Source organism: Eubalaena glacialis, chromosome 3 (assembly GCF_028564815.1).
Source record: "Eubalaena glacialis isolate mEubGla1 chromosome 3, mEubGla1.1.hap2.+ XY, whole genome shotgun sequence".
Classification (NCBI taxonomy): domain Eukaryota; kingdom Metazoa; phylum Chordata; class Mammalia; order Artiodactyla; family Balaenidae; genus Eubalaena; species Eubalaena glacialis.
In genome coordinates, this window is record NC_083718.1 from 155113901 (window position 1) to 155141395 (window position 27495).

General features: G+C 35.0%; 1 protein-coding gene across 5 annotated transcripts in view; it reads left to right on the forward strand.

Annotated features, from left to right (window-relative positions):
- Positions 1 to 27495, forward strand: part of SPATA6 (spermatogenesis associated 6) — a 140886-nt gene that overhangs the window by 77080 nt on the left and 36311 nt on the right. For 4 of the 5 annotated variants that reach the window (XM_061186608.1, XM_061186609.1, XM_061186612.1 and 1 more), the window contains 2 exons: positions 14547 to 14731; positions 18367 to 18466. In XM_061186608.1, coding sequence (XP_061042591.1) covers positions 14547 to 14731; positions 18367 to 18466 — 285 coding nt within the window. The remainder of the gene's footprint in view (positions 1 to 14546; positions 14732 to 18366; positions 18467 to 27495) is intronic. The other variant, XM_061186611.1, reaches the window with a different exon arrangement.

Below are 27495 nucleotides of genomic sequence, written 5' to 3' on the forward strand. Positions count from 1 at the left end.
AGGGGCCAGATCTACCAGAGTGTCAGAATCGTCAAGGTGGAACTTTATATAAGTTTATTCCAGGCCTACTAAATTAAAATTGTTGAGACTGTAGACTAGAAATTTTTATTTTAAACAAGTTTCCAGGTGATTCTTATGCAACTATTTTGCTGTCTACCCAAGGACTGGCATTTGAGAACTACTAGTATAGATGTGGATATAGCACTTGAATACAACCGTTCCTTGTATAGCGTTTGTATAGGGTCGTGCCCTTGCTTAAGGCTGTCCCTAGAGGAGTGTGGGCCTGGCATAATTCCCCTGGTGCAGACCTACCCTGTTATGTGGAATTTATTCAAACACATGCATGGGTACTGATCTGTGTAATATATATGTGCATGCATGTGCACGCACACACACGCATCCAGAAGCATAATGTTTGTTGTTTTGCATGGGGCCCAGGGAAGCTACCTTAGTTGTAATACCTAAGCGACAAGCCTATCTTCAAGTCATGTTTCACAAGTTTTATTTATTTTCTTCTTTATTTGCATCTTTGTTTTTTTTACTAATCTGTAAGTTCCAGAATGGCAAGGATCTTATTGATCTTGCTTATTAACAATTGCTAGATATTGTCTGATATACAGTGTGGATTCCTAAAATATGTGTGTTGTATGAGTGGATTATGAAGAAAAAACAAGTAAACCAAATATACAAAAGTATAGAATGGAGAGAAAGGTATAAAGTTTATAGGACACTAATCTTTATCCTAAGGTAACGATAATCCAATTCTACATTGACTGGTCCATTTAAAGGTAGGTGATATATTTAGAATCCTCTTTTCTAAATGAATTCTTTAAAAGAGCTTCACTTCTATTCATCTTTAATATCCACCCACCCTCACCTCTGTATTCTTCACTTTTAGAGTTAGAGTAGAAGTTGATCATTCATACTACCTTTGTAAGGCTGTGGGTGGTAAGTGAGCTCACAGGATTATTTCTGTATTGAAGAGGTAGATTTTCACAGAAATACATATGCAGCATTGAACAGTGCTGTCTTTTCTATGAAAAAAATAAAGGGCTATTTTCTTATAGGCATATAGCAACTGGTAGTGGAACACTATAGGATTTCTACAAGGAGAAGAGTTATGAAACTAGGAGTGCTTGCAAAAATTTTTTAGAAAAGTGGGACTTGGCCTGAGTTCTGTTGAGAAGTATATTCTGCAGAGGCAAGGAAAGAGAGAGAAGAATGTCTTAGAAGGAAAACAACATGAAAAAGCCTTGGAGTTTAGAATAAGTACATTGTCCTGGAGGCAGGGGGGAAAACTACTGGTTTGGCTTGAGTGGAGCGCGCATATATTGAGGGATAATGGCTATTTAACATATTTATTTTCTATTTTTCCTACTTCATACCTATTATATCTGCCCCCTCCCTCTTTAAGATTTCTAGTTCCTTGGTCATTAGCTGTTCTTTTGGCCAAAGTCACCTCTCTTCACCCTGGATGCATTATAATCAGCTGTTCTATAAATACAAAGTTCTCAGAAAAAGAGCACACCTCTCAACCTGCCTCCCTATATCTTTATTGTTCCCTGTTTCTTTGTCCTTTCATTGCTAGACATTCAAATGAATGACCCAACGCAGCCAAAAATTAATTAATTAATTAATTTTAAAAAAAAAGCCTGGAAGTGAATTAAGTCACTTCTTATATTCCATTGACAAGAACTAGGCACATTTAGAAGCAAGATGAGGAAGGTGGCTAGCAAATAGAGATCCTAGTTAGGCAGCTGTTTTCCACTGAAGAGGGGTCATAGATTTTAGTAGACCACTGACCATATCTGTCATAGTCTGCCCGTCTGGCTACCAAATATCCCTTTCTTCCCTCACACAGAACATACTTTTGTCCTCTTCCAGGAAAATCACTTGAAGTTCCATCATTCAAGTTCCCCTTGAATCTAGCTTGAAGTTCAGGATCTTTGAGTGTTGGATAAACCAGATCCAGATAGACTCCCTGTGATCCAGTGACCTGTGAACCAAGACAAGTTACTTCTCCCCTCCCTCACCTTCTCACTCTACCTGAACCTCATTTCTGGTATGTTTTGTTAGAGCAGGGATAGGATAACTGGAAAAAAATGGTGCTCTTATTTGCAAAAGGGAGAAATAGAGAATGAAGAGCAGTTACTAGTCTACAGCAATGATAAATGCTGCTGGGCAAGCTTTGTGAACCTAACAGGCAGGTGCCCCGCTGCCCTGATAGTAGAGGAATGTCCTTTCTTAGACCTTACTCTCCATGAGCCCTGACTCTACCCTGCAGCTAGGGCAGATAATAAATGTCCATTTATTATCCTACATGGCAGTGAGTTATCCTCTCTGAAATGGGTTTGGAGGATTTGATCTCTTGGGACTGCATAGTTTTCTAGCCCACTTCCTGCTGTTAAAAGTTTTGGGGGGGCTTCCCTGGTGGCGCAGTGGTTGAGAATCTGCCTGCCAATGCGGGAGACACGGGTTCGAGCCCTGGTCTGGGAAGATCCCACATGCCGCAGAGCAACTAGGCCCGTGAGCCACAACTGCTGAGCCTGCGCGTCTGGAGCTTGTGCTCCGCAACAAGACAGGCCACGATAGTGAGAGGCCCGCACACCGCGATGAAGAGTGGCCCCCGCTTGCCACAACTAGAGAAAGCCCTTGCACAGAAACGAAGACCCAACACAGCCAAAAATAAATAAATAAAAAATAAAAATAAAGTAATTCCTTTAAAAAAAAAAAAAAAAAAGTTTTGGGGCCTGAGAGCTGTTTTATAGACTTAGGCTCTTAAAGGCCAGGTTCTTGATTTCTTAGGCAATATAGACTTAGGCAAGTATCAACTTCTCATTTATTTGCTTCCAGTCAGTTTAATGTTTCAGTAAATACACACAAAGTTGTTTTTTTCCCTCTAAATATAATTCTAAAGTCTGATTTATTTCTTTAGTTCTTATGCCTTTTAATGGCTTACCTTGAGGCCCTTTGAAGTAGGCTGAGATGGGAAGCAACCTCCTGAATCTGATTTTTGTCTTAGGATTTCGTTTCTCTGTTTAAAAAGTTTTAATGGCCCTTTGTTCAAAGCTCAAAGCCTTTTTCTGTCTTAACCTTCTACATTTTGTGTCCACACGCAGTTGGCACTCACTTTTTCTGGCCCTGAGAGGCCCTCGATTACTAAAATCTTTCTATACTATTTCATTTCTGCTCTCAAACCAATCTCTCCTGAGCTCGTCATTCTTGAAATCCCTTGCTCAGTATAAGTAAAAGCCAACACACACTACATCTCTTGCCGTTTACAGCTATTTTCCTAGAGATAATAAGCTTGAAAGTTATGTGGTCTATCTTCCAAGCTGTTGCAGGCCACAGTTTTATTTTGCTACTGCATTACTGGATCTTAAATTTTCAATCCTCAAGTATCCATTCCCTTGCTTCCTGCTCCTGACTTACAGGCCAATGCATATTTAGGTCTATGTTAAGACCAGTACAGTAAGATACTGATTTCTGAATTGTTTGGGGTAATGCTATTTGCTATAGAAATAAACCTACAAACTTCAGAAGGTTAATATAATAGAAATTTAGTTTTTATTCACATAATAGTTAATTTAGGGTGCCTCTAATCTGCATACTATTTTTCCGTGCAGTGACCCCATTCTGTGCCTTTGCCTTACTCTAGAGCTTTACTGTCCTCTTCACATGGTGGAAAATGAAGGAGAACCTGAAGAGGCATGTCTCTTTCTTAAAAACCTTGGCCTGGAATTGACACATAACATTTTTACCTACACTCTGTTTGCCAAGAACTAATCAGATGGCCACACCTAGATGCAAGGATTGCTTCTCAGCAGTAATTCTGCTCTGGAGGAGGGAAAGATGAGTTGTGATGGAAAGCTAGTCATTTCTTCTGTCACATCTAGAATGCCTTGTCCCTCTCCACTTCCAACTTCTCTCTTACTGTTAGGAAAGATGATATGACTGAAACTCTATTATGCTAGAAATAAAAAATTAGTGAAACTAGAAACTATCTCTGCCTGAATTCATGGATATTTCATGATGATGAGGGAGATAGGTAATAATAAAATCACAAAAATCAATATATACTTGGAACTGTGATAAATATCATGGGGGACATGCATGCTAGCTTGGACTAGTTATATATTAGGAGGATTTGATCTGGTGAAGGAGAATGGAAAAAGGATCTTGAGGACTGGTGATTGCTCTTGAGCTCTGAAAGTGAATAAGAATTTACTGTGTGAAAAGGAGAGAAGGACATGTGCAAGGGAAAAGGGGAAGTAGCATTTATAAAGGTTCAGTGGCTAGGCAACTAAAAGACCAGTGTTGCTAGGAGTGAAAGACATGGGTAGGTGCATGATATAAATTGAGGCTGGAGTAGTAGATAGGGATCACATCTTTTTCGCCATGTTAGGAATTTTGATAGTTATCCTAGGTAAAATGGGAAGCAAATGGAATTATTTTAAACAACAAGATGATACAGTTGGATTTGTACTTTGCAAATATTACTCTTGATTGTAGTATGGACTAGGAAAAGAATGGATAGTAATATACAAGTTAGTAGGCTATTGAATAGTCAATGTGAGAAATGATGATGGTTTGGATTGGGGTGATAGTAATGGAGGTCGATTGCAGTGGAGATATTACACAGATATTTAGGATTAATGCTGACAGAAAAGTAGACTTGACAAATGGAAAAGATATACTATGTTCTCCTAGAGAAAGAGTGTCAATATCATAGAGATATTCTTCTATGTAGGGTAATTCAAAAATTAACAAAATCTCAATAAAAATATCTCCAGGCATTTTTTTTTAAATTTCAGGAACTAGGCAAAAATAGGCAGGAAAACTTTGAAAGCAGAGAGCATTGGAAGGGGCTTAGCCATGCAATGTTAAGAATGACTTATATTTCTAATTTTCACAACTCAGTGTTTGATGACACCATTTATTGGGATAGGAAACGTGCAAAGGCTAGTTTAAAGTTCACAGAACTCTAAATTCTGCTGCAAATTCCTGGTTATCTTGTTTAGATGCTGGAGAGTGTCTGACTATTCAGCTCAGAAACAGATCAGAGCTTAAAAATCAACCATATGGCACTTGATGTATTCTGAAGGGGATTTAATTTTAAGAAGTCATTGAGCTTTTGTTTCTGGCAGGTCAGATGGGAATGAAAGCAGACAGAAAGAAGGATAGAGATCTGAGGTAATGGAGGCGCATAGGACAGGAAATAAGAAATAGTGGGATAAAAGCCATTTCTCTCAGTGGGATGTGAGGGTATCTAAACGAGACATAGTTTTACATTTTCACATTTTTAAAAATTTACCTTGGCCAACAAATCTTTTACGGAAGCAATTCGTGGACTCAAAAATATGTTGGAATTTTTGTTAGGCCAGTTAAGAAGTGCAGACCATTGGATGCGTAGGATTTTGCTCCTTTTTATTCTAATGCATCTTTCACATGAACAGTTTTGTTCATATAAAAAACCATCCAAAGTGGCCACTGTAATTCTAAAATATGCTTAGTGAAATTATGCTATTTGGAACAATAAGTGTAAAATTTTAACTTGTAGTATAAATATATGTAAGATGATGGAAAGTTTGAATCTAACTTGGAGGGGGCATGGGCCTCACCTGAAACACAGGCATAAGAGTCTGGCAGTGTCGGTCCGTATGTTGCTTGTACACCTTATGTCTTGGGCCCCAACTTAGTGGTTGGTTTCTTAAATTGGAGACCTGATAAATCTGTAATTCTAGGAAGATGGAAGGTTTGGTAGTGATTTCTCTCAGAGGCATTTTCTCCCATGGCAAAAAAAAAAAAAAGAAGATGAAACTGAGGAAAGTTTTTATGATATTCTGACAAGTGGCCCAGGGCAAAGTTTCTACTAAGGATTTTAAAATGGTATAAAATGGTTCAGTTAGAACATCTGAACCTGTCAATCCTTAGGTCTGGCTCCAGGATAGCTTTCGTAGCTAATGCCTGTTACTTCTCTATGAACTTCCTCTTACAGACTCAGAGCAAAAAGTGACAAAGAGAGAGAGACATATTAGTATTGTTAGTAATAAGATAGATTTCCGCCTGGGTTACAAGTTTTCAAATTTGACCAGATAATGACAAGGGCTCTGCATTCCTTCAAGACAAAGTAACTCAGCATTTGGGAGCTTTAACAAAAGGAGAGCAGAGTCCAGCTTCAACAGGAAGATTCACTTACAGCACCATTGTAGTTAGAGAGACCCCCAGGAGGGAGGCCCAAGTGTCTCGGAGGAAAAAGCTATTTCTATTTAAGTTGAGCGTCTTAGATGTGGCAGCCAGGAGGGTCTGTTTGGATCTTATTGGACTTCCAGGGTTGTCAACTGCCAACTCACCAAAGGACCACCATGATAACTGAATGATCTGTTGATACCAAGCAAAGCAGAGCTTATGATTATGCAGTAAGGGAGAGCACCACCTTTACAGTCTTCATAGTATCTCCGAAAGGTTAACGGTAGATATTTATAGGGTTTTGGGGTCTGGGCTCCAGTAGTTTAAGGTAGGGCTTTTAATGAGGGAATCTAATTAGCAGAGTTTGTGATATAAAAGTCTAGGATTAATGGACACAGAGGTTAGAGTCTTAAAGCAAGTCTTGGTAAATAAACAGGTATTTGATAGGGAAGGGATTTGTCCTATTGAGTGATGCCTTGTCCTAAGAAGGGGACTGTTTGCCCAGATTAAGAATCTGTTGTTTTGAGAAGGGAGCTGATTGATGACTGAGCAGACTGCTGTTCAGGCAAATGATTTATGGGAAGTTCCTGAAGCAAATAATGAAGCTATTTACTGGTTTATAGCATTATTTTCCTGGCAAGAATTTCCCGGAACTCATGATAAAGTCATGTTGAGGTGGATGGGCCTCAGGTTTTTGTTCTGTTAGCTAAACCGTGTGAATGTAGGTGGTCTCAGTTCTCACATGTCTTACTAAGGTTGTATACACTTTTCCACTAATGTGTTAACACATTGGTAGATTTATTCCGAGAAACCTTATAGTTTTGGTTTCCATTGTAAGTGGTCTTTTATGTAAAATTACATTTTTATGTGTTTTACTGATGTATGGGTCTGCAATACATTTTTGTATAACATTCTTGTCTTAGATATTCTTGAATTTTTTTAATAGAGGAAACCATATCCTCAACAAACAATGAATTTTATTTCTGCCTTTCAAATTATTTATTTGTCTTGACTTACTAGGATTTTCAATACATTGTTAAATAAAAGTGGTGATCAGGATGTGGCAGAGACATTTATTGTTTATTGGCTATTCATGTCCTCTCCCATATTTTCAAGCCCTCTTGCAGGTGTATGGGGCCTAGTTCCAGCCAATGGACTATACATGTAAATTATGTGGATCCCTTCCAGGGTGCAGCATAGAAGAATTGATATGAACTCTCTCTTGTTATAGTGATAATGAGGTCTTATGTTCTAGATGGTACAGCTATAAGTTGTTCAGCCTGTCTCATCAGCCCGGGTCCTTGGGCAATTTTGTGAAGTGTGATTCTCTTGCTAACCTGTATTACCATAAAGCACAGGGAAAAATGAACCTTTATTATGTTAAGCCACTAATTTTCAAACTTAATTTGCTCTTGCAATGCAGCCTGATATGCTGCAGCATGAACTAATACTCTGTTGTCTTGATCCTGTCTTTGATAAGATCATGTCGAAGGTTTCACACCTATGAATGTTATTTGCAGTAGGGTTTTGTTAGATATCCTTTAGCAAGTTAAGGAAGTTCCCTTTGAAATTCCTTGTTTGCAAAGTATGTATATTTTTAAATTATGAGTGGATGTTGGATGTTATTGAATAATTTTTTCAGCATCTATTGAGTTGATAATGATTTTTCTATAGTGAATTAATAGATTTTCTATTGATAACCCATTCTTGTATTCTTTGAATGTACCCAGCTTAATCATGTTGTATTTTTTTTTGAACATCACTAAATTTAATTTAATATTTTATTTAAGATATTTTCTCACATATGGTCACTAGTAAGAGTGGTCTCTAATTACCTTTCTTATACTTTTCTTTAGTGGTTTGGTAGCAATGTTATGATCACATCATAAAATTAATTGGGGGATATTTTATTTCTTCCTTGGGAACAGTTTGTCGGTTTGTTCCTTGGCTCTTTTTATTGGGTTGTTAGTAAATCAGATTGTTAGTGCATCTTCTGTGGAACTTTCCTCATAGGCATCCTGTGAGGCCTGGGCTGTGGGAATTTTCCATTTTTTTCGGCCATGGATCTCTCATAGTTCACTGGCCTGGGACCCCTACCACTTAATAGCTGTTTGACTTTGCTTCAGTTTCCTCTCTTGTAAAGTGTAGGTAATAAAAATACCACATAGGGTCATTGTGAGGATTAAACAAGTTATTTATATAAGTGCATTGAACAGTGGTCTAAGAAGGGAGGAATTTCCCCCTACCCCCTAAAGATGGACATACTTAGGAATTACTTATCATTTTCATTGCATTATTTTGGAATTTCTTCTAAATTTTTCTTCAGTGTAAAGAAAGTACATCTTCCTTAAACCAAACCAGATAGTTGAGCATATGTATTTTTAAATTGGATAAGGTAGGAATGGATCATTCCCTTCAGTAGGATTCAAAAGGAATGTTTTCAGCAAAATTGAGAAACTGATCTCAGTTGCCAATATCTGCTTCTCTCCCTTTTGAATCAGAGCTGTGCTTTGTTCTTACTATCCTGAAAATAGTACCTCTACTGCACTTCTTTCCTATAGTCTTCATTCTCAACTACTTCCCAGCAAATTCCATTAGAATTATTTTTATTTATTTCTTAAGTTTTATGTCCCATGACAAAGGAGAAATTTTAAAGCATGGTGTATAGTACCAGGCACTAAATGGGCTTTCAACAAATATTTGTTGGATAAGTGAATTTCCTGGTTCCTATTTATACTTAGTAGTTCTCTCTTCCATTAATTTGACCTTGAAGTTCCTATAAATATAAAATTTTCATGGGCATAAATATTATTTAACTTATGAACTTATTGTGTAAACAACTTTTCAGGAACCTTATTTCATAAGTATGGTATAACCAAACCATTATGTATCACATATTTGAAAGGTATGTCATTTAATTACATTACATTTATATAATTACGAGTTTGGTGTATGAAATTTTCTTTTCTACCTGTAACAATTTCAGATTGGTTTAAAAATATTAGATTTTATCTTGATACATTGCAACATTTGCAATATTGGAATTATTACATTTCTGAGATCTTAGAAATGGCATTTAAAGAGCTATTTCCGTAAATGTAAAACAAAAAAAAACCTGTTTATGCTGAAATATGAAGGTTGCTGTCAACAGAGGAAATAAATACTGTTGTCTTTCATAACTCGAGCCCTCTCTTTGTGTTTGTACTAATTTTGTCTCCTTTATTTTCTGTAGCAAACCTGTAAGATAATTTCCCCAGTTTATAGAGAAGGAAATGAAAACTTAGAGTACATGACTTGCTCAGGGTCACATAACAAGCAGGGATTTGAACCCTGTTCTTTGAACACTCTAAGGCAGGGTTCTTGAGGAGTCATCCAAGAAATGTAACTCTTCTGTTATGAGCCAAAGAGATAACATTCCATTTGGTTTTTGGAAGTGAATAAGCAACCTATGGAAAACTCACAAGAGCTACGAAAACGTTTCTTAAGCTGAGTTTTAAGGTTGAAGATCTGAAGTGGATTCTTATCAAAGACTTACCCCCTTATTATACCTTCTGTTCCCCACTTAGATAAATAATTTTCCAAAACAAATATTTATTCTAATTCCATGGAAGGAATACATCCCAGCTGTGTCCCCACTGCACAATTACTTATTGTATACCTATTTAGTTCTAACTTCCTTCCTCATTGTTTTATCATTACTTGTTTTTTCATGTCTCTCATTCTGGATTGTAATATCTTTGAGGTCACCTGTTATATTTACCTGTGACTACTGTCTCCTACCTTGTTCAGTACTTGATACATAGAAGATGCTTAATAAATGTCGGGTAGTATTGAGTTGCAGCATTCAAGGTTCTCTACAGTGGGCCCCTCTCCACCTCTGTGATATTCTCTCTGATTACTTTCCTACAGAACTAGCCAAGTGACTGTACTCATTGTTTATCTTTCCTTGTGCCTTTTCCTCTACTTGGAATGCCCTATCTCCCCCTTTTCTCTACTTATGGCCTTGATTCCAATCCACCTCCACCATTTAGACCATTAGAAGTCTATAAATGTCCTTCTGCAGATATTGTCGTTAGGATGTATTTGCCACCTAGCATATCTCACTGTCAGTTTTCTTTGTGTTAATACCCTGTCTCAACTGGTTTGTGAGTTCAAATCCCTGTACCTGTCTAGATCTGTGTGTTAGCTAACATGTTGTTCAAGAGATTCTCAGTGAATATTCTGATAAAGAGAAAAAAAGTCAGTTGTAGTCACCTAGAAGAGGCTTTATTTAAAGTGTTGCTGACTAGTTTGTGGAGAAATTTTAGTAAACAAAATATGAAATGGTCTGCCAGCCAGCATGACTCAAATGGCATTGAAATTAATGAAGAGAAAATAATCTCTCTACTATAAGCCAAGTGGCTCATATTTGGATATAATTCTAGAAGCAGCATTATAGCACTTTTTTTTCTTTTCTATCAGTCTCTTAATATATACACTTGTATTTGTTGGTCATGGACCTCTTTGATCTTGTTTTTGACATTCACTGTGTTTTTACTTTGTCTCTGTGAACAGCTAACAATAGAGCACTTTTCAGTTTTTTCTTTTATTCAATCTGGATCACATATTTCTTGGTCAGTTATTTGGGACTGTAACTGAGTCATTTGAATTACATGCTGTTTGGTTCTGGGATGAAAGCTTGATTCTCTCGGCTGACTGCTGGCTCACCATATGTTGCTGTAATTCTGGAAAACAGTGAAAATTGTGGTAGTGTTGAAGTAAGAAGCCGTGTTGGAGTGGTGTCTTAATAATAAAGGACTTAATTTATTGTATAACTAATTCACACACCTAGGCATTCTGCAAGATACTTTAAATAAATGACAGAAGATCCATAAGGTAGCTGTTATTAACCGTGTTTTACATACAAGGGAAATGAGTCTGAGAAAGATTAAAGGTCAAATTGACCTTCTTAAAAGGTCAAATATTTCGTTGATAGTAACTGCTAGGACATAAGCTCATAAAGGCAGGAACTTCGTTGTGTTCACTGTTGTAATCCCAACATTTAACATGGTGACTGGAAGTTAAATATTCGTTAAATAAATTCAGTTCCTCTCTCTCATTCTCTCTTTTTTTTTTTTTTTGTGGTGTTTTTGTTCTTTTAATTAATGTTGCTAGTTCATAATAGCCCCCGTGATGTATCTCATTAGTTCAGGAAAGTTTTTCTTCTATTTTGTCTTTCAATAATTTTTCTACTCTGAGAATTTTTAACTCTTTCACTATATTTTGGGCAAGTTCAAAACTATGCACGTTACGTTGTCAGTTTGATAAAGCCAGTGCCAATTCTACTTTTTCCTATGTCTAATGCCATTTAAATGATATTATAGACTTATTAATTTATTCAATTCTTTCATTTGATCTGACAGGTCCCCTAAATTTTCAATCAATCATCTCAGTTTTCTTTTTTTTTTTCATTGATAGAATTGATATTTTCTTGAATTTATTTAAGATTTCAAGACAGCAGAATTCTAAAATTTATGTTGCCCATAAACAGCTTGCTCTGGAGTGAATAAAGAGATGGACCATACTTGGTGTTGTGGAAATATGAATTATGGATTTTTAGCTTAGGTCTAAGATAATGATGAAATCTGGAATAGCAGAGGTAAGAGCATGGTGGAGATAAAAAATTTTAATTTACTGAGTTTTGGTTACATGTGGAAAATCCAAATAGAGCTGCCTAACAGAGAAATGGGTATTCAGATCTGGATTTCCAGAGATAAGTCTTGGAAAGCTAAGTCTTGTCCAGAGATAAGTGTTTCAGAGATTACTGTACACTTGATAACAGAAGCAAAGGAAATCAACCAAAGGGAAGGTACATGAGACAGGGGCAGAAAGTGTGACATTGGAGAATAGCCACTGATTTCAGTGATGAGATGAAGGATGAAGAATGTCCACTAGACCATGAAAAGAGGTGACTAAGGAAACAGAGAAGGAGAAATTCAAGAGAGAAGACTAAAAGAGGACTGACCAGTGGCAAATGCTGCAGAGGCCAAGTAGTATGAGAACTGGGAGGAAAGGACAGGATTTATAAAATAAGTTGTGGAAGAGTAGGTTTTGATGAAACATTATAAGTACAGGAAAGGTAGAAAAATAGCAGCAATATGTTTAGTCTGCACCTTCAATGAGTTTTTTTAATGTACAAAAGAAGACAGATAAAAATGGGAGAGATCAGGCATGAATTGCATTAAAAGTTGGGAGCCAGTTGAAGTGAAGAAGCTGGAAATACAGATAGCATGCTAATAATTAATGGAGGGAAGTTCAAAGGATGTGAAAAAGAATGGGGGTAAAGCACAGATGGAGGTAGGTGTTATTCTTGGATTGAAGAAACTTCTGAGATTAGATAGAAGGGAGCATACATGTGTGGACTCAGTAGATTCACAGGAGAACAGAGGTAGCATGTTAGAAACATCTGTGTGACAGTGTGTCAGAGGATTTAAAGAACGTTATGGGAAGGATGTATTAATTCCAATGAGGATGCTGGCATTAGAGAATGTCAAAGTAATTTGAGTGTCCATATCATACTGACAATAATAAATTCATAATAAAACTAACCAATCTATATGGTTAATTTAATTTTTTTTTCTAGAAGCATTTAGTGTCTTGGGTACATTGGCATAGTATTTGCAGGGAATATATGCCAGAGAAGAGATAAGAAAGCTGGGTCAATACAAAAGAGGGTTTGAAGTCTACCCTAATCAGGATCTAGGATGGTTAGGTTTACCAGATAACTGCCATATCTCTGGCCTCTAGTGAAAACGCAGCCATGTGTCACCATGTTTTGAGTTAAGTCAACACTATCATCCAGACACCATTGGGTCAGGAATAGGAACCCAAAGGCAACCAACAAAGGATGGGGCTATGAGATGTGCCTGGTATGAAAAGTCTGCCCAAGGGTGATGTTTTTGTGTGTTACAACACAACTAATCCACTTTCTCTGTGATATGTACATGATATAGTAGGGATGTACATTATAAAACAATACCTTAACTATGGGATAAAACCATAAGACAAAAATGTAACAAAAAGAACATTGGTGGATTGGAAGCATAAAGAAAATAAATGTAAGAAAAAGGGCAAGTTAAATTTTAAAATTTTACCTAGCATAGCTTAATTCTAAATTTTTTTTAAAATGGCAGTTCTTTTTTTTTTTTTTTAAGAGCAGTTTTATATTTACATAAAAAACACAAAGATAGTACAGAGAGTTCTCATATACTCCATACCCAGTTTCTCATATTATTATCATCTTATTTAGTATGGTACATTTGTTATAATTAACGGATCAATATAGATATATTATTATTAACTAAAGTCCTTAATTTACTCAGATTTCCTTGGTATTTACCTAATGTCTTTTTTTTCTTTTTAACATCTTTATGGGAATATAATTGCTTTACAATGGTGTGTTAGTTTCTGCTTTATAACAAAGTGAATCAGCTATACATATACATATATCCCCATATCTCTTCGCTCTTGCATCTCCCTCCCTCCCACCCTCCCTATCCCATCCCTCTAGGTGGTCACAAAACACTGAGCTGATCTCCCTGTGCTATGCAGCTGCTTCCTACTAGCTAGCTATTTTACATTTGGTAGTGTATATATGTCCATGCCACTCTCTCACTTTGTCCTAGCTTACCCTTCCCCCTCCCCGTGTCCTCAAGTCCATTCTCTACTTCTGCGTCTTTATTCCTGTCCTGCCCCTAGGTTCTTCAGAACCATTTTTATTTTATTTTATTTTTTTTAGATTCCATACATATGTGTTAGCATACGGTATTTGTTTTTCTCTTTCTGACTTACTTCACTCTGTATGACAGACTCCAGGTGTGTGTTTTTAAATCTCTCTCTCCTTACTAGAATGTAAATTTTACTAGAATATAAGTTCTACAAGGGTAGGAATTTATTCATTTATCTACCCTGATTTATTATGAAGCAATGAATGAGTATGAGGACTAGAATTCTGTTTTGTTTGGCCTCATAGATAAACTAGACTATCATTAGTTCATGTGTATTTGTCCTTTGTTTTATATATACATCCCTACCTTTACCCTATTCCTACTCAAAAGCCATCGGAATTGATAAAGTTCTGTAGATTTTGGACATGTGGAATGAATAATCAGATGTATTTAATGTCTAGTCATATAGTGGTAGTAATGATTGCTACATTCTGAAATTTACCTTCAAATATAGCTGTGGCATTATATTTGATGTTTTTACTTTTACAAAGGGTATGTGTGTGTGTGTGTGTGTGTGTGTGTATAATGTCACTATATATATCCTGTGTGTGTGTATATATATATGTATATATATATAAAATTTTTAAACAGGTCATCAGAACACCTCATGGGAGAGACTTCGATGACTCTTTGGAAAGATGTGATGACTATTTGAGTTCAAGGTCATGTAGCAAGCCCCAGCATTCATCCAGGACCTTACTCGTTCATTCAGCACCCTCTACAATGCCGAAGCATTCTCCAAGCCCTGTGTTAAATCGTGCTTCTCTCAGGGAAAGGTAATGCTTGGTCTCTATTTCTGTACTAAATTTTTGAATAATCGTCATTAGAAAAGAGCAGGCAGTAATTATGTATGTGATGTGATTATTCATAAAGGGATAATCTGATTTTAAGAGACTTACTTTAAATTGTTTTTGTTTAGAACATATTGCATATTATACAATGTTAGATACTCCTCCCCAGCCCAGTTCTTTCAAAGTGAGTTTATTAACTATTAGTGAGTTTATTAATTAGGGTCAGTTTAACCCTAATTAAATTTTGTAGTTCCCAAAGTGAAAAATAGAGTATATGATAGTTTGTTTTTAGTAGATTCATAGAGATTTAATATTATAGTCATGGCTTATGTATAAAAATAGCATAGATTATATTTTCCTTTTAGTGATATTGATGATACTATATATTATTGGTACATGGCGCCTATTTTCCTCTAATTACCTACCCCCAACTTGCCAAGAGAATCTTAATCTATCTGTCTATCTTAACCTTATGTAAAGATTCTAGTTCTCCCTCTAAAAATGCTTTGGCAAACAAAGTTAGACACTTGTTATAATTTGAATGTGAAAGAAATAATTCCTCTTCATCTGTTTTTGTTGTTGTTGAATCCAAATTGGAAATTCCTTGCCTCCCTCACGGTAACATAGAAAATAAGAGTTGTCATAAATTAAAAAAACAAAACCAAAAACCCAACCCTGGGTATTTAAGAAATTTTATAGAAATTTGAAAACCTAAGAGATATGCCTTCGACACATAGAAATAAAACCTATCTTTACAAATGGTATCAAAAAGCTAAAGTAGCACACCAAATTCCTACAGCGTACTTAGGGCTATCAGGCATAAGTAAGAAAGTTTAAATTAGCTGTAGAGAGTCTATCAAAAGTTCATCTCAAAACTAATGATTCAAACAAGAGTATATCAGTTTGGAAACTGTATTAAAACGCCTCTGTCTTGAACAGATAGATTTATCTGTTTCCTCATTAGCCCTGTAAGCATTCGAAATGGGTATATGAAAGTATGCTAGAGACCCTCATCCTGAGGTAGGGAATTTTGATGAATGTTGCTTCAAGTGTATTAGAATTATGCCTATGGAGATCAAGTTCAGATAGATAGGTAGGTAGGTAGGTAGGTAGATACATAGATAGATACATAGATAGATAGATAGATACATACATACATACATACATCTGTATATTTAAATAGGGAGATATATGTCTGTGTATCTATAGGCTGTAAAAGTTCAAGAGAAACTATTGAAGAGAGGTTTTTCTACTGAAGTCTGATAACTTGCGTCTCAGTTATCAGGGACTTTCTTTGACTTCCGTGTCTGCTCAGATGTTCAGATATTCAGTTGGTGCTACACTCTTTTTCCCTACTTTTAGAATTAAACACTTGTGGTTTTCTTGATTAGGTTCTTTGCCATATCTGTAGGTTTTCAAGAATTCTTTTTACCTGTATCTCCTTGGATATGTTTTTATAAATATTGATCTATTTTTCTACCTTTTTGCATATTTTGCAGAACTCTCCAGTTGTCTACTACTATAGTAAAATATCAATTTTAGTCTTGTGTTATTTTATCCTTGTATATAATTGTCCCAGCTTTTGAAGCCAGGTTGATAAATTCTTCACTGAGGCTATTTTCAAAAATTCTTTATTGAGGGTAGCTAAAGTCAACTGTCCCTTTTTCATATTTCAATGCAGGGGATGGTTTAGCGTAGGTAACAGCATTTACACATTTATTTTGATGTTGGATAGTAGATATAGATAAATAAGTTCTTTGCCAGAAGGATATCAGTGATTCAAGTATTAAACATTACATATTTTACTTATGACTTGAGGAAATTTGAGGTACTTTTAAAATAAAAGAATATAATGGCAATTTAGTTTGAATACATCTAAATAAGTTAATAAAATTTTATTGGGGTACTTTCTAGGGTAAATAAACTTTTTTACTTTCACTAACGTAGAACACCTCTACTTTGAGTGTATTTTCTAAAGAAGATCTAGATCTAGTCTATAGAAGAAAGTAAATTATGTCAAACAATATGTCTTTAAGACATTACTAGGAACAAAAACATTTTGTTCTTTTTAGCACACTCAGTACCACATCTTTAAATATAAGACATTCTCTGATCTGGCTTTTAGGTCACCGAGAAATATACTATGTTTATACAATCCATTGGAATCGATAAACAATTTAAACTGATGTAAATGTAGATTTTATGTCCCAGGCAAAATTGGGAATATGACAGAACATACAACTCTAGTTTATCTGGGTAAATATTCATTAAAATTAAATAAGTTTTCCTCTAAGCTTGCTGTAAAAAGCTGACTCCTTAATCATATATATGAATAAACAGACTTTTGAAAACTTTATCAGTGACTCTAAGCAAATGAATTTATTTATACTGAAAGTCCTTTTTGCTTTAAGCCTATTTAAAGAATATCTCCAATAGGGTTAGCACACCATACAAGGGTTTCAATTTTGATTGTAAGTGTTATATTTCAGAAGCAGTTTTCTCCTTAAAGTATAAATATTAATATTATGACTTATAATTTATATTAGCTTGTAGAGTTATTACTAAAATCAGACTAAGAAATAATAGCAAATCTAATTTAAAAGGAGCTGATATTCTTTTTAATCATGCTAAAGGTTTTGCTTTTTGTAAATGGAGTTAGATTGCTAGGTAATCATTTCTTATACCACAGCACAGACTAGTGGATCCTCTCGTAGTATCATTGAAGAGATCCTCTTGGAGCTGCATATTTGGGTCTCTGATTTTCAAGATGTGTTACATATGTAGCAAATAGCAAGGTCTGCCAATATATTTCCATAAATGCAGCAACACTTCCTATTACAAATGCAGGAGATTAAAATTTATATATAGTTGATCATCCATTATTGATTGCATTCTTTAAAACAGATTATGTAAATCATTTATCCTGCTTAACAGTTTATACTTTGTGTAAACACATAAAATTATAACTTTGTAAGAACAAACTGGGAGCTAGAAAGTTTTAAGCAACCTATTAACATTTTAGTACTCATTCCTTTATAAAGGAATTATCAAGAATATGTCATGTAGATGCATTATAATCAGATGGATGCGGAAATTTTCATTATTACTTGTATAAAACAAATAAAGTAGCTTAATTATACAAGTGCCAGTTTTGAGTTTGGGAAGGGCATGAGAAAGAGGAATAGTTGCTTTCCTTCTTCTTTGACATGTTTAATTCCAAGACTGGAAAATAAGAACTAATTTTAAAGGCACTATAGGTGGAGTTATTGCTCTAATATAAAAATTTATATCTTTATTTAAAGATAAACCTCTAAAGAATTATGTATGGAAATTGTTAAAATGGTCAGATATATAGATATGCTCTCCCCAAAGCATGTCAAACTTTATTATTAAGACTGTTAATTGAACATATTGTGAGGACTTAATACTACAGTTGAGAATTAGTACCTGATTTTATATCTGCCTCTCGTCCTCGGTCAAAGAAAGAAAATATGTTATTTTAATCTTTTTATGTTATCACATAGAGATAAGAAAAAATAACTTTCTGTGTCTGGCATTTGGAAAGATTTACTTTTTCTCTCCCTCTGGCTACAAGTCACCTTTGTTTTTTATGCCTACAGATTCCATTCTGATTGGTGTTCACCTTCAAACTGCGATGAGATCCATGACCGGGTAAAGAATGTCTTGAAATCACATCAAGCTCATCAGAGACATTTATATGTTAGTTTCTAAATTTTTCTTTTGAAGGCTTTTTATAATTAGGCATGAAAACCACCCAAGATGATTAAATTTCGCAAAGTTTAATCACTGGGAAGGAATAGAAAAGATACAACCTCCATTTAATGGAAGTCAGTGGTTTTGCTAAAGGCAATGTATCTAACTTCCTGCTTGACCTGAGTCATTATGCAAAATGTTTGACACAGATCATGTGAACTATAAAAAATGTTAGTGATAACTATCTCATAAAGAGTCAGTAAGTAGTGACTTTATGATCATTTTTTCACAGCCTTCAAAATATGGGAACCCTTGTTTTGTCGCCCAGAATAAAGCAATTCCATTTCCTGCAAACAAATTTGATTAAATGGTAGAACGAGAGACGGGATGAGACATATGTATTTTGGAGAAGTTTCCCAGCTGATTTTTTTGTTAATTAAAACTTAAAAGAGGAAAAGAAGAGGTCAGGTTTATCAGGTTTAATATTAGAGAAGATCAGTATGAGAATACTTTCTGACATAAGGCAAATAAACATATATATGAACAACAGCTGGGAAATAATTACAGTATATTATTCTTTTTGTGTTTGATTTCTTGTTTCAGTCATTAATTTAAAAACAATTGTTTATCATGAGTCATGTTGGACACCAAGCTTAGTCCTGGGGATATAACTGGATTATGTGACATTGACATCAGTTTGTACTGTTGAAAGTTTCTGTATGCATATTGATTTTAAATTAAATTTGTTTTCAAAGTGTAATATAGATAGTCCCAGTGACTGTTACTCCCAGGGTTAACATTATCCTAACTTCTAATAGCAAGATTAGTATTGCATATTTTTGATCTTTATACAAATGACATCCAACCATGTCTTTTCCCTTTTTTTCTTAGTTATTTCATTTTGTTTTTTCAATTCAGACATTTTTGCAATACAGACATCTTGTTATATAGTTCTGCACTCTTGCTGCTGCATGGTGTTTCATCGTGTGAAAATACTACCATTGATTTATGCATTCCTCTATTTATGGACATTTGGGTTGTTTCTGGTTTGAGCTATTTTAGAACTTCTATGAACAGCTTATGTATCCTTGGGTAACACTGTATACATTTTATTTGGGTATGTCCCTACCAGTGGAATTGCTCATAGAGTGTGTAAACATTAAGCTTTACTAGATACCGCCAAAGACTTTTCCAAGTGATTTTAACAGTTTACACTCCCACTACCAGCGTGTGTGAGTTCAGTTTGTCCTCACTACCACTGATAGGTTGTGTGTGTGTGTGTGTGTGTGTGTGTGTATTTTAATTTTGGCATTTTGATAGTGAGAAGTAGTTTTATCACATCATGGTTTTAATTTGCTGTTTCCTGATGACTAGTACATATGTTTATTGGCTATTTGGATATCCTCTTTTCTGAGTACTTGTTCAAGTTATTTGCCCATTTTTGTACTGAGTTGTCTCTTTTTTTGTTTTGTTAAAGTTCCATATTGAGTTTTGATATGTCAGATATATGTTTTGCACTTTTCTTTTTCCACTCTGTGCCTTGCCTTTTCATTCTCTTAATGGTATCTTTTGATGAAAAGAAGTTCTTAAGTACAATGAATCAAATTTATCTTTTTTTATTAGCATTTTTACAATTTTTGTCTTGTCAACAGAAATAATAAACAATCCAAAATAGGAATAGAAAAGAGTTTTATTAGAGCCAGACTGAGGACTATAGCCGAGGACACTTGAATTGTGAAGGAGAAGCACTTGAATTGTGTTCTGCCAGACTACAAAGTGGAGGAGGCTTATATCAGCAAAAACCGCAGAGTTACAGTTAGATAGATGAGTTAAGTAAGGATTGGTTAGGGTCCGAAATGGCTGTAGAGTCACGGGGGAGACCTTGAGACCTTAAGATTGCAGCTGGCTGCTGCTGCAGATGTTGTTTTGAGAACTGCTGGTGGTATCCTTGAGTTTGATACAGTTAAGAAAATTTCAAGGTTTTAGTGATGCAGGAACGTGTCTGAAACCACATCCACAGTGACCACCTGGCTCCATTTTGGATGCCTGAACCGCAGTTTCATATCTTGTTAGAACAAAGAACAAACATCAGACATGACGGGGTACAGTCCTTCGAAGTTTCAAAAGAGACTGATTAGCACATACACAGCGAGTCAGCATGACCACAGTGTCTGAGAAGGGAACCGCATCTTCGAAGGAGTACTAGCATTAGTGTCATAGAAAGGGCCCACATTTATCCGTATCTTCCAAGTGGACATTCTAAACAGTCTGGTAAGTGCAAAGTGCATTTTTGTTGTTTGTTGTTGTTGTTGTTTTTAGTTAAAGCAGTTGTACAATGTACATTTGACAGACCATAAGACTGCTGGCTCTAGTTAGCATAAAGTTCAAGCCAAATGATGTACAAGCCAGAATGATTCCCCATACCTCAATGTGTGAAAATTTCTTCCATCAGTCTAGTTCAAGATTCTATCATATGTTTTCTTCTAAAGGCTTTTTGTTGGAATTATTTTTTTCTGTATAGTGGTAGGTAGGTGTCAAATTTCATGAAAGTTTCAAGTTTTATGATTGTGAATATGTCTGTTTTTCTTTCTAGTTCTGTTAATTTTATTTTATGTATTTTGAAGCCAAATTGTTAGTTGGATACAGATTTCAGACTACGATACAAACCTCTTATGTAAAGGTTCCCTTTTTGTTTCTAGTAATATCTCTTGTTTCACAGTATGTTTTGTCTACTAGTTGTATAGTTATAGCAGCTTTCTTTTCCCTAGTATATGCATGGTGTATATTTTCCATCCTTTGCTTTTTATCAATATATTTAAAGTGCGTATCTTGTGAATAGCACATGAGATTTTTTTTCCAATAATGAAAATCTAGAATTTTTATGTAGATTGATGCAGCTTTTATTTGGATTAGTAACTTTTTAATTATCCATTTCCTTTTTATTAACTTGTTATACATTTTTTTTACTATTCTGTTATTCATTTCCCTAGAGATTTCAACTTGCATATATAACAAATTATTTCTTTGTTGACCTCCCCAGTAATGTTGGGACCTAAAAACGTTTAACTCTTTTTTTAACCCACATCTTCTTTTGAACATCTATTATCATGAATTTTGATTCTACATATATAAAACACACAACCAATTAATTTTGTTTGCATAGTAATGTTTATTCATTTTAATCACATATTTACCCTTTCTATTATTCTTCATCCTTTCCTGCAATTCCATATTCCCATTTGGATTTTTGAGTCATTTTCCTCCTGCCCAAAAAACTCCCTTTAGTACTTTCTTTCATGTTATTATCCTGGCTTTGAATTCCAGTTTTGTTTGTTTGAAAACATCATGGTTTTACTTCTATGTAGGGTGTACTAGATATAAAGTTATAAAGTTCTAGGTTGGTGGTTATTTCCTTTGGCACTTTTTTTTTTTTTTTTGGCCACACCTCATGGCTTATGGGATCTTAGTTTTCTGACCAGGGATTGAACCTGTGCCCTCGGCAGTGAAAGCGGTGAAAGTGGAGTCCTAACCACTGCACAGCCAGGGAATTCCCTCCTTGGGCACTTTAAAGAAGCCATTCATTTGTGTCAGTTGAAAAGTCAGCTGTCATTCCTTTGCAGTAATGTGGGGTTTCCCCCCTCTGTTGCAACTAAGATTTGCTCTTCAACTTTGTGTTTAGTAATTGTACTATGATATACCTAGATGTAATTTTCTTGGATCAAGTCTACATTAAGTTTGCAGAGCTTCTTAAATTTTTAGGTTGATATCTTTCATCAGTTTTGGAAAACCCATTCATTCTTTCTTTAAACATTGCTTCTGCCCCAATATCTATTTACTGTCCCTCTGGAATTTCCAATTACATTTATATAAGGTCTTTAGACTGTATATCATATGTATCTTATGCTTATTTTGATGTTTTTAATTCTTTTTTTCTCTCTCTTTCTAGTTTACTTTCTTTTGAAATGTCCTCTAGTTTGCTAATCCTGTCTTCTGCTCTGTTTACATTGCTGTTAAAACTATTTGAAACTTCTTGAAAGACATAACTTTCAAGAACATCTTGAAAGACATAAACTACCAAGGCTAACTCAAAAAGAAATAGATAATTGCAATGGTTGTATATCTATTAAAGAAATTTAATTTAAAGTTAGGAATCTTCCATAAAAGAAAACCCTAAGCTCAGAGGCTTTCTCTAGTGAATTCTACCAAACCTTTAAGGAAAACATAATGCCAGTTTTACACATTCCTGAAAATAGAAGAAAGAATACTCCCCAGGTCATCTTATAATATCAACATTTTCTTCTGATGCCAAAACCAGACAATGACATTACAAGAAAAGAAAAATACAGACCAAAATCCTTCATGAACATATATGTAAAAATCCCTAACAACATATTAGCAAATTAGAACCAGCAGTATATAAAAATGAAAATACATCATAATCATGTGGGCTTATTCCAGAAATGCAATGTAAATTCATCCTATTAACAGATTAAATACATATTTGTTCTCGGTGTCATTTCAATAGGCAGAAAAAGTATCCAACAAAATTCAACTCTATTCATGTTAAACACTCTTAGTAAAGTTGAGGTAGAAGGATACTTCCTTAACCTAATAAAGACCATCTTTGAAAAACCTACAGCTAACATTATACTTAGTGGTGAAAGACTGAATGCTTTCCCCCTAAGCTCAGAAGCAAGGCAAGCATGCCCTCTCTCACCATTCCTTTAACATCATACTGAGAGTCTTAGATAATGCAGACAGGCAAGAAAAATAAATAAAAGGCATAAAGGTTAGAAAGGAAGAAACAAAACTGCATTTGCAAAGGATATGGTTATCTATGTAGAAAATTCCAAACAACCTACAGAAAAGCTCCTAATAAGTGAGTTTAGCAATGTCACAAAATACAAAGAAAGTAATATTTCCTATATACCAGCAATGAACAATTGGAATTTTAATTTAGAAAACCCATACAGTTTACAATAGCACCAGAAATTGAAGTGCTTAGGTATAATTCTAACAGGATTATACCTAATGCAGGATCTGCATTCTGAGAACTACAAAACACTGTTGAAAGAAATCAAAGAAGATAGAACTAAACAGAGATATACCGTATTCATGGATTGGAGGACTCCATATTAAGATGTCAATTTTCCCCAGTTTGAACTCTAGATTCAATGAAATCATAAAACTCCATCAAGCTTTTAAATAGATATTGACAAGCTGATTCTAGGATGTATAGAAAAGCACAGGAACTTGAAAAACCAAAACAGTTCTGAAAAGAACAAAGTTGGAGGACCCACTACCTAATTTTAAGACTTACTGTAAAGCATAACAATGAAGACTGTGGTATTGACTAAATTATAGACACAGATATCAAGGAATAGAAGAGATACTCTGGAAATAGACCCACACAAATATTGATTTTTGACAGAAGTACAAAGTCAATTAAATGAAGTCTTTGCATTTGTTGTCTTTTTAACACATGGTTGTCGATAAATGAAAACAAAAACAAACTCCTTGACACATAATTCAAAATATATCATAGACCTAAAACATAGTAGAAAATCCATTTAATTTATATTGAGCAATGACTTTAGATATGACACCAAACACATGATCCATAAAGGAAAAGAAAAATTATTGATAAATTAAACTTCATTGAAATTAAAAACTTTTGCTCTGTGAAAGACACTGTTAAGAGAATAGAAAGATGAGCCCTTGTCTGAATGAAAATATTTGCAAATCACATATATAATTAAGGACTTATATCCATAATTAAAATATATAAAAACAACTCTTCAGACTCAACAATAAGAAAATAAATAACCCAATTAAAAATGGGCACATGATCTGAACAGACATTTTTATCCAATTAACATATGAAAAGATGCTCAATAGTTATTACAGAAATGCAAATTAAAACTACCTGAGATGCCACTACACACATATTATAATTTGTTAAACAAAAACATCCCCCCACCCCAGCCCCTCAAAGAAACCCTGCAAAACTTGCAGTAGCAAATGCTGTCAAGGATATGGAACAACAGGAATTCTCATTCAATGCTGGTGGGAATGCTCAGAGGTACAGCCACTTTTGAGGACAGTTTGAAGGTACTTTTGTATAAGTTTAAACATACACTTATATGACCCAGCAATCCTTTTCTTAGCTGTTTACCCAAGTGAATTGAAAGCATATCTTTACACAGAAACCTGTACATGAATGTTTATAGAAACTTTATTCATCATTACCAAAAACTAGAAGCAAACAAGATGCACTTTAATTGTGAATGGTGAACAAACTATGGTGTAGCCATTCAATCGAATATAATTCAGCAATAAAAAAGAATGAGCTATTAATGTATGCTACAACATGATGAATCTTAAATTTAGTTTGCTAAATGAAAGAAGCCAGAACCCCAAAGCTACACATTGTATGATTTTATTTATATGACATTGTTAAAATAGCAAAAGTTAGGAGATGCAGAAGCTGTTGACTACAAAGAAACCAGCCTCACAGGAGAATTTTTAGGGTACAGGAACTGCCTGATATACTGGTGTGACTGATATATAATTTTATGCATTTGTCAAAACTCTTAGAAAAATGTACATTAGAAAGAGTTAAATTTATTGTATTAAAAATTAAAAGTGTGATGTTGGGTCTTCTGAAGATTTAATGTAGATTATAATAAACTAGCAATATTAAAAATACAAGACTTATCTTTAAATTAGTTTATCTAAATTACTTTGGAATATGGTATTTTGGCTGGATACTGTAACACTAAAGCCAAAAAGAACTACATGATCACTATATTCTTGTTTAGGGACCACCAAACTTTTTCTGGAAAGAGCCAGATAGTAAATATTTCGTGTGTCTGTGTGCCATAGGGTCCCTGTCACAACTACTCAGCTCTGTTGATATGGCACGAAAGCAGTCATAGACAACACATAAACAAATGAGCATGACTGTGTTTCAATAAAACTTTAATCCATGTGCACTAAAATGTGAATTTCATGTAATTTTCATGAAATATCTGATTTTTCCCCCCAGTCATTTAAAAATGTAAAAATTACTCTCAGCTATCAGCCGTACCAAAACAGGCAAAGGGCCAGAATTGCCCTGGGAGCTGTTTGCCAACCCCCGCTCTAGTAAATAAATGTGTTTCACACAGGGATATGGATTAACAATTCTGAAAATACATGTATATGAGAGTTGGATAAATAAGTAAATAAATTGTGGATAAAACAACCAGGTTTCTTATCGTCAGAAAAAAGAAGTTATAAAGAAACAAGATGGGGAAAAGCTAGAATGAACCCTGTGAAGTTGGATTAGAGTCTGAGATGACAGTTTTAATTCATGTTTATTTTAATATATACAGATAGATTAATTCAGAGATATAGATATATGAATATACGTGGGTTAGTATACACACATATTTCCTGTCTTTGCCCTCTGAAAGGGCCTAGAAGGAGTGACAACCCAATAGCAACAAGGACACCCAGCTCCCAGATCTAATACCTATCACGAATTTCTAAATACCTATTTTCTATGAAAGTTACCAGGGCTTTTTTCTTGGAGCAATAGCTAATTCTCGGGGTGGAGCAGGGAAAACAGAAGATTAACACAGAACATCTTGTAGTGTGGAAAGTGAAGAATTGTTCAAAAAAGGTGAGAGGAATAGGGGCATATCAAAATAGAGACATAGATGTAGAGAACAAATGTATGGACCCCAAGAGGGGAAAGCGGGGGGTGGAGTGGTGGTGGTGGTGGTGTGATGAATTGGGAGATTGGGATTGGCATCTATACACTAATGTATAGAATAGATAACTAATAAGAACCTGCTGTATAAAAAATAAATAAAAATTCAAAAAAAAAAGGACACAGGAGCAACCTGAATGAGCCCCAGTGGCCATTTCTGGAATAATCTGAGCAACGAAATAAATAGCATTAGTATCGATTATAATCCAAACAATAAAATAAATATCCATGAATCCACACTGATGTAAGCGAAACAATGAATGACTAATGGTGAGAATGGACCAATCTTCCTTACAGAAGAATCCTAAATAATAATTGTTGATATTGCCCACTCCAGGAGATAGAGCTTAATTCTTCTCCTCTTGAGTGTGGGCTGGACTTGATTTATGTCTAAGAATAGAGCATGGAAAAAAGAAATAGTAATTTAGCTGGAGAAATCTGGCAAATGACACCACCTTATTATCAAAGTGATCAAGATTAACATCACTAGTGATAACTCATGTTGATAGCATGTATCCTTTGATATCAGGGGATGTGAAGGGCACGTCTGTGTCATATTGTTCCCCCAAACCCATAACCTTAGTCTAGACATGAGAATACATCAGACAAAACCAAATTGAGAAACTTTTTACAAAATACCTGACCAATATGTCAAGATCATGAGAAACAGGGAGAACAGAAACTTGTCACAGATTGGAGGAGACTAAGGAGAAATGATGACTAAATGCAACATGGTATCCTGTATTGGATCCTGGAACAGAAAAAGTACATTATTGGAAAAACTGGTGAAATCCAAATAAAGTCTGCAGTTTAGGTAATAGTATTGTACCAATGTTAATTTCTTGGTTTTGCAAAATTTACTGTGGTTATATGAGATGTTAACATTAAGAGAAGCTGGGTGAAGGGTGAAGTTCCTGTGTACAGGAACTCTTTATCTTTGCAGCTTTTCTCTAAATCCTAAATATTAAAAAAAAATAAAAAACACCAAAAACTGTCGAGTTCTTAATTTTCAGCCCTTTGGGCTTTTACCTGAGAGTTGGTGTGGTTCTAGGCCCCTTCCTTCTCATAGGTACTATTTATAACTCTCATCTTCTCAGGCAAGACAGCTGAAAATCCCTTCTGCTTTTTAGAGGCTTTTGCTGAGCTCTTTTTGTCCCTTCACCCTGTATAGTTTCAGACATTCTGCGAGTGTCTTGAGGGCCCCATCAGCTCAGTTTTGCACCCATCGTGTTTCATTGGGTTTTAGCCTCTCAGATTTTTAATTTTGTCCATCTAGCAT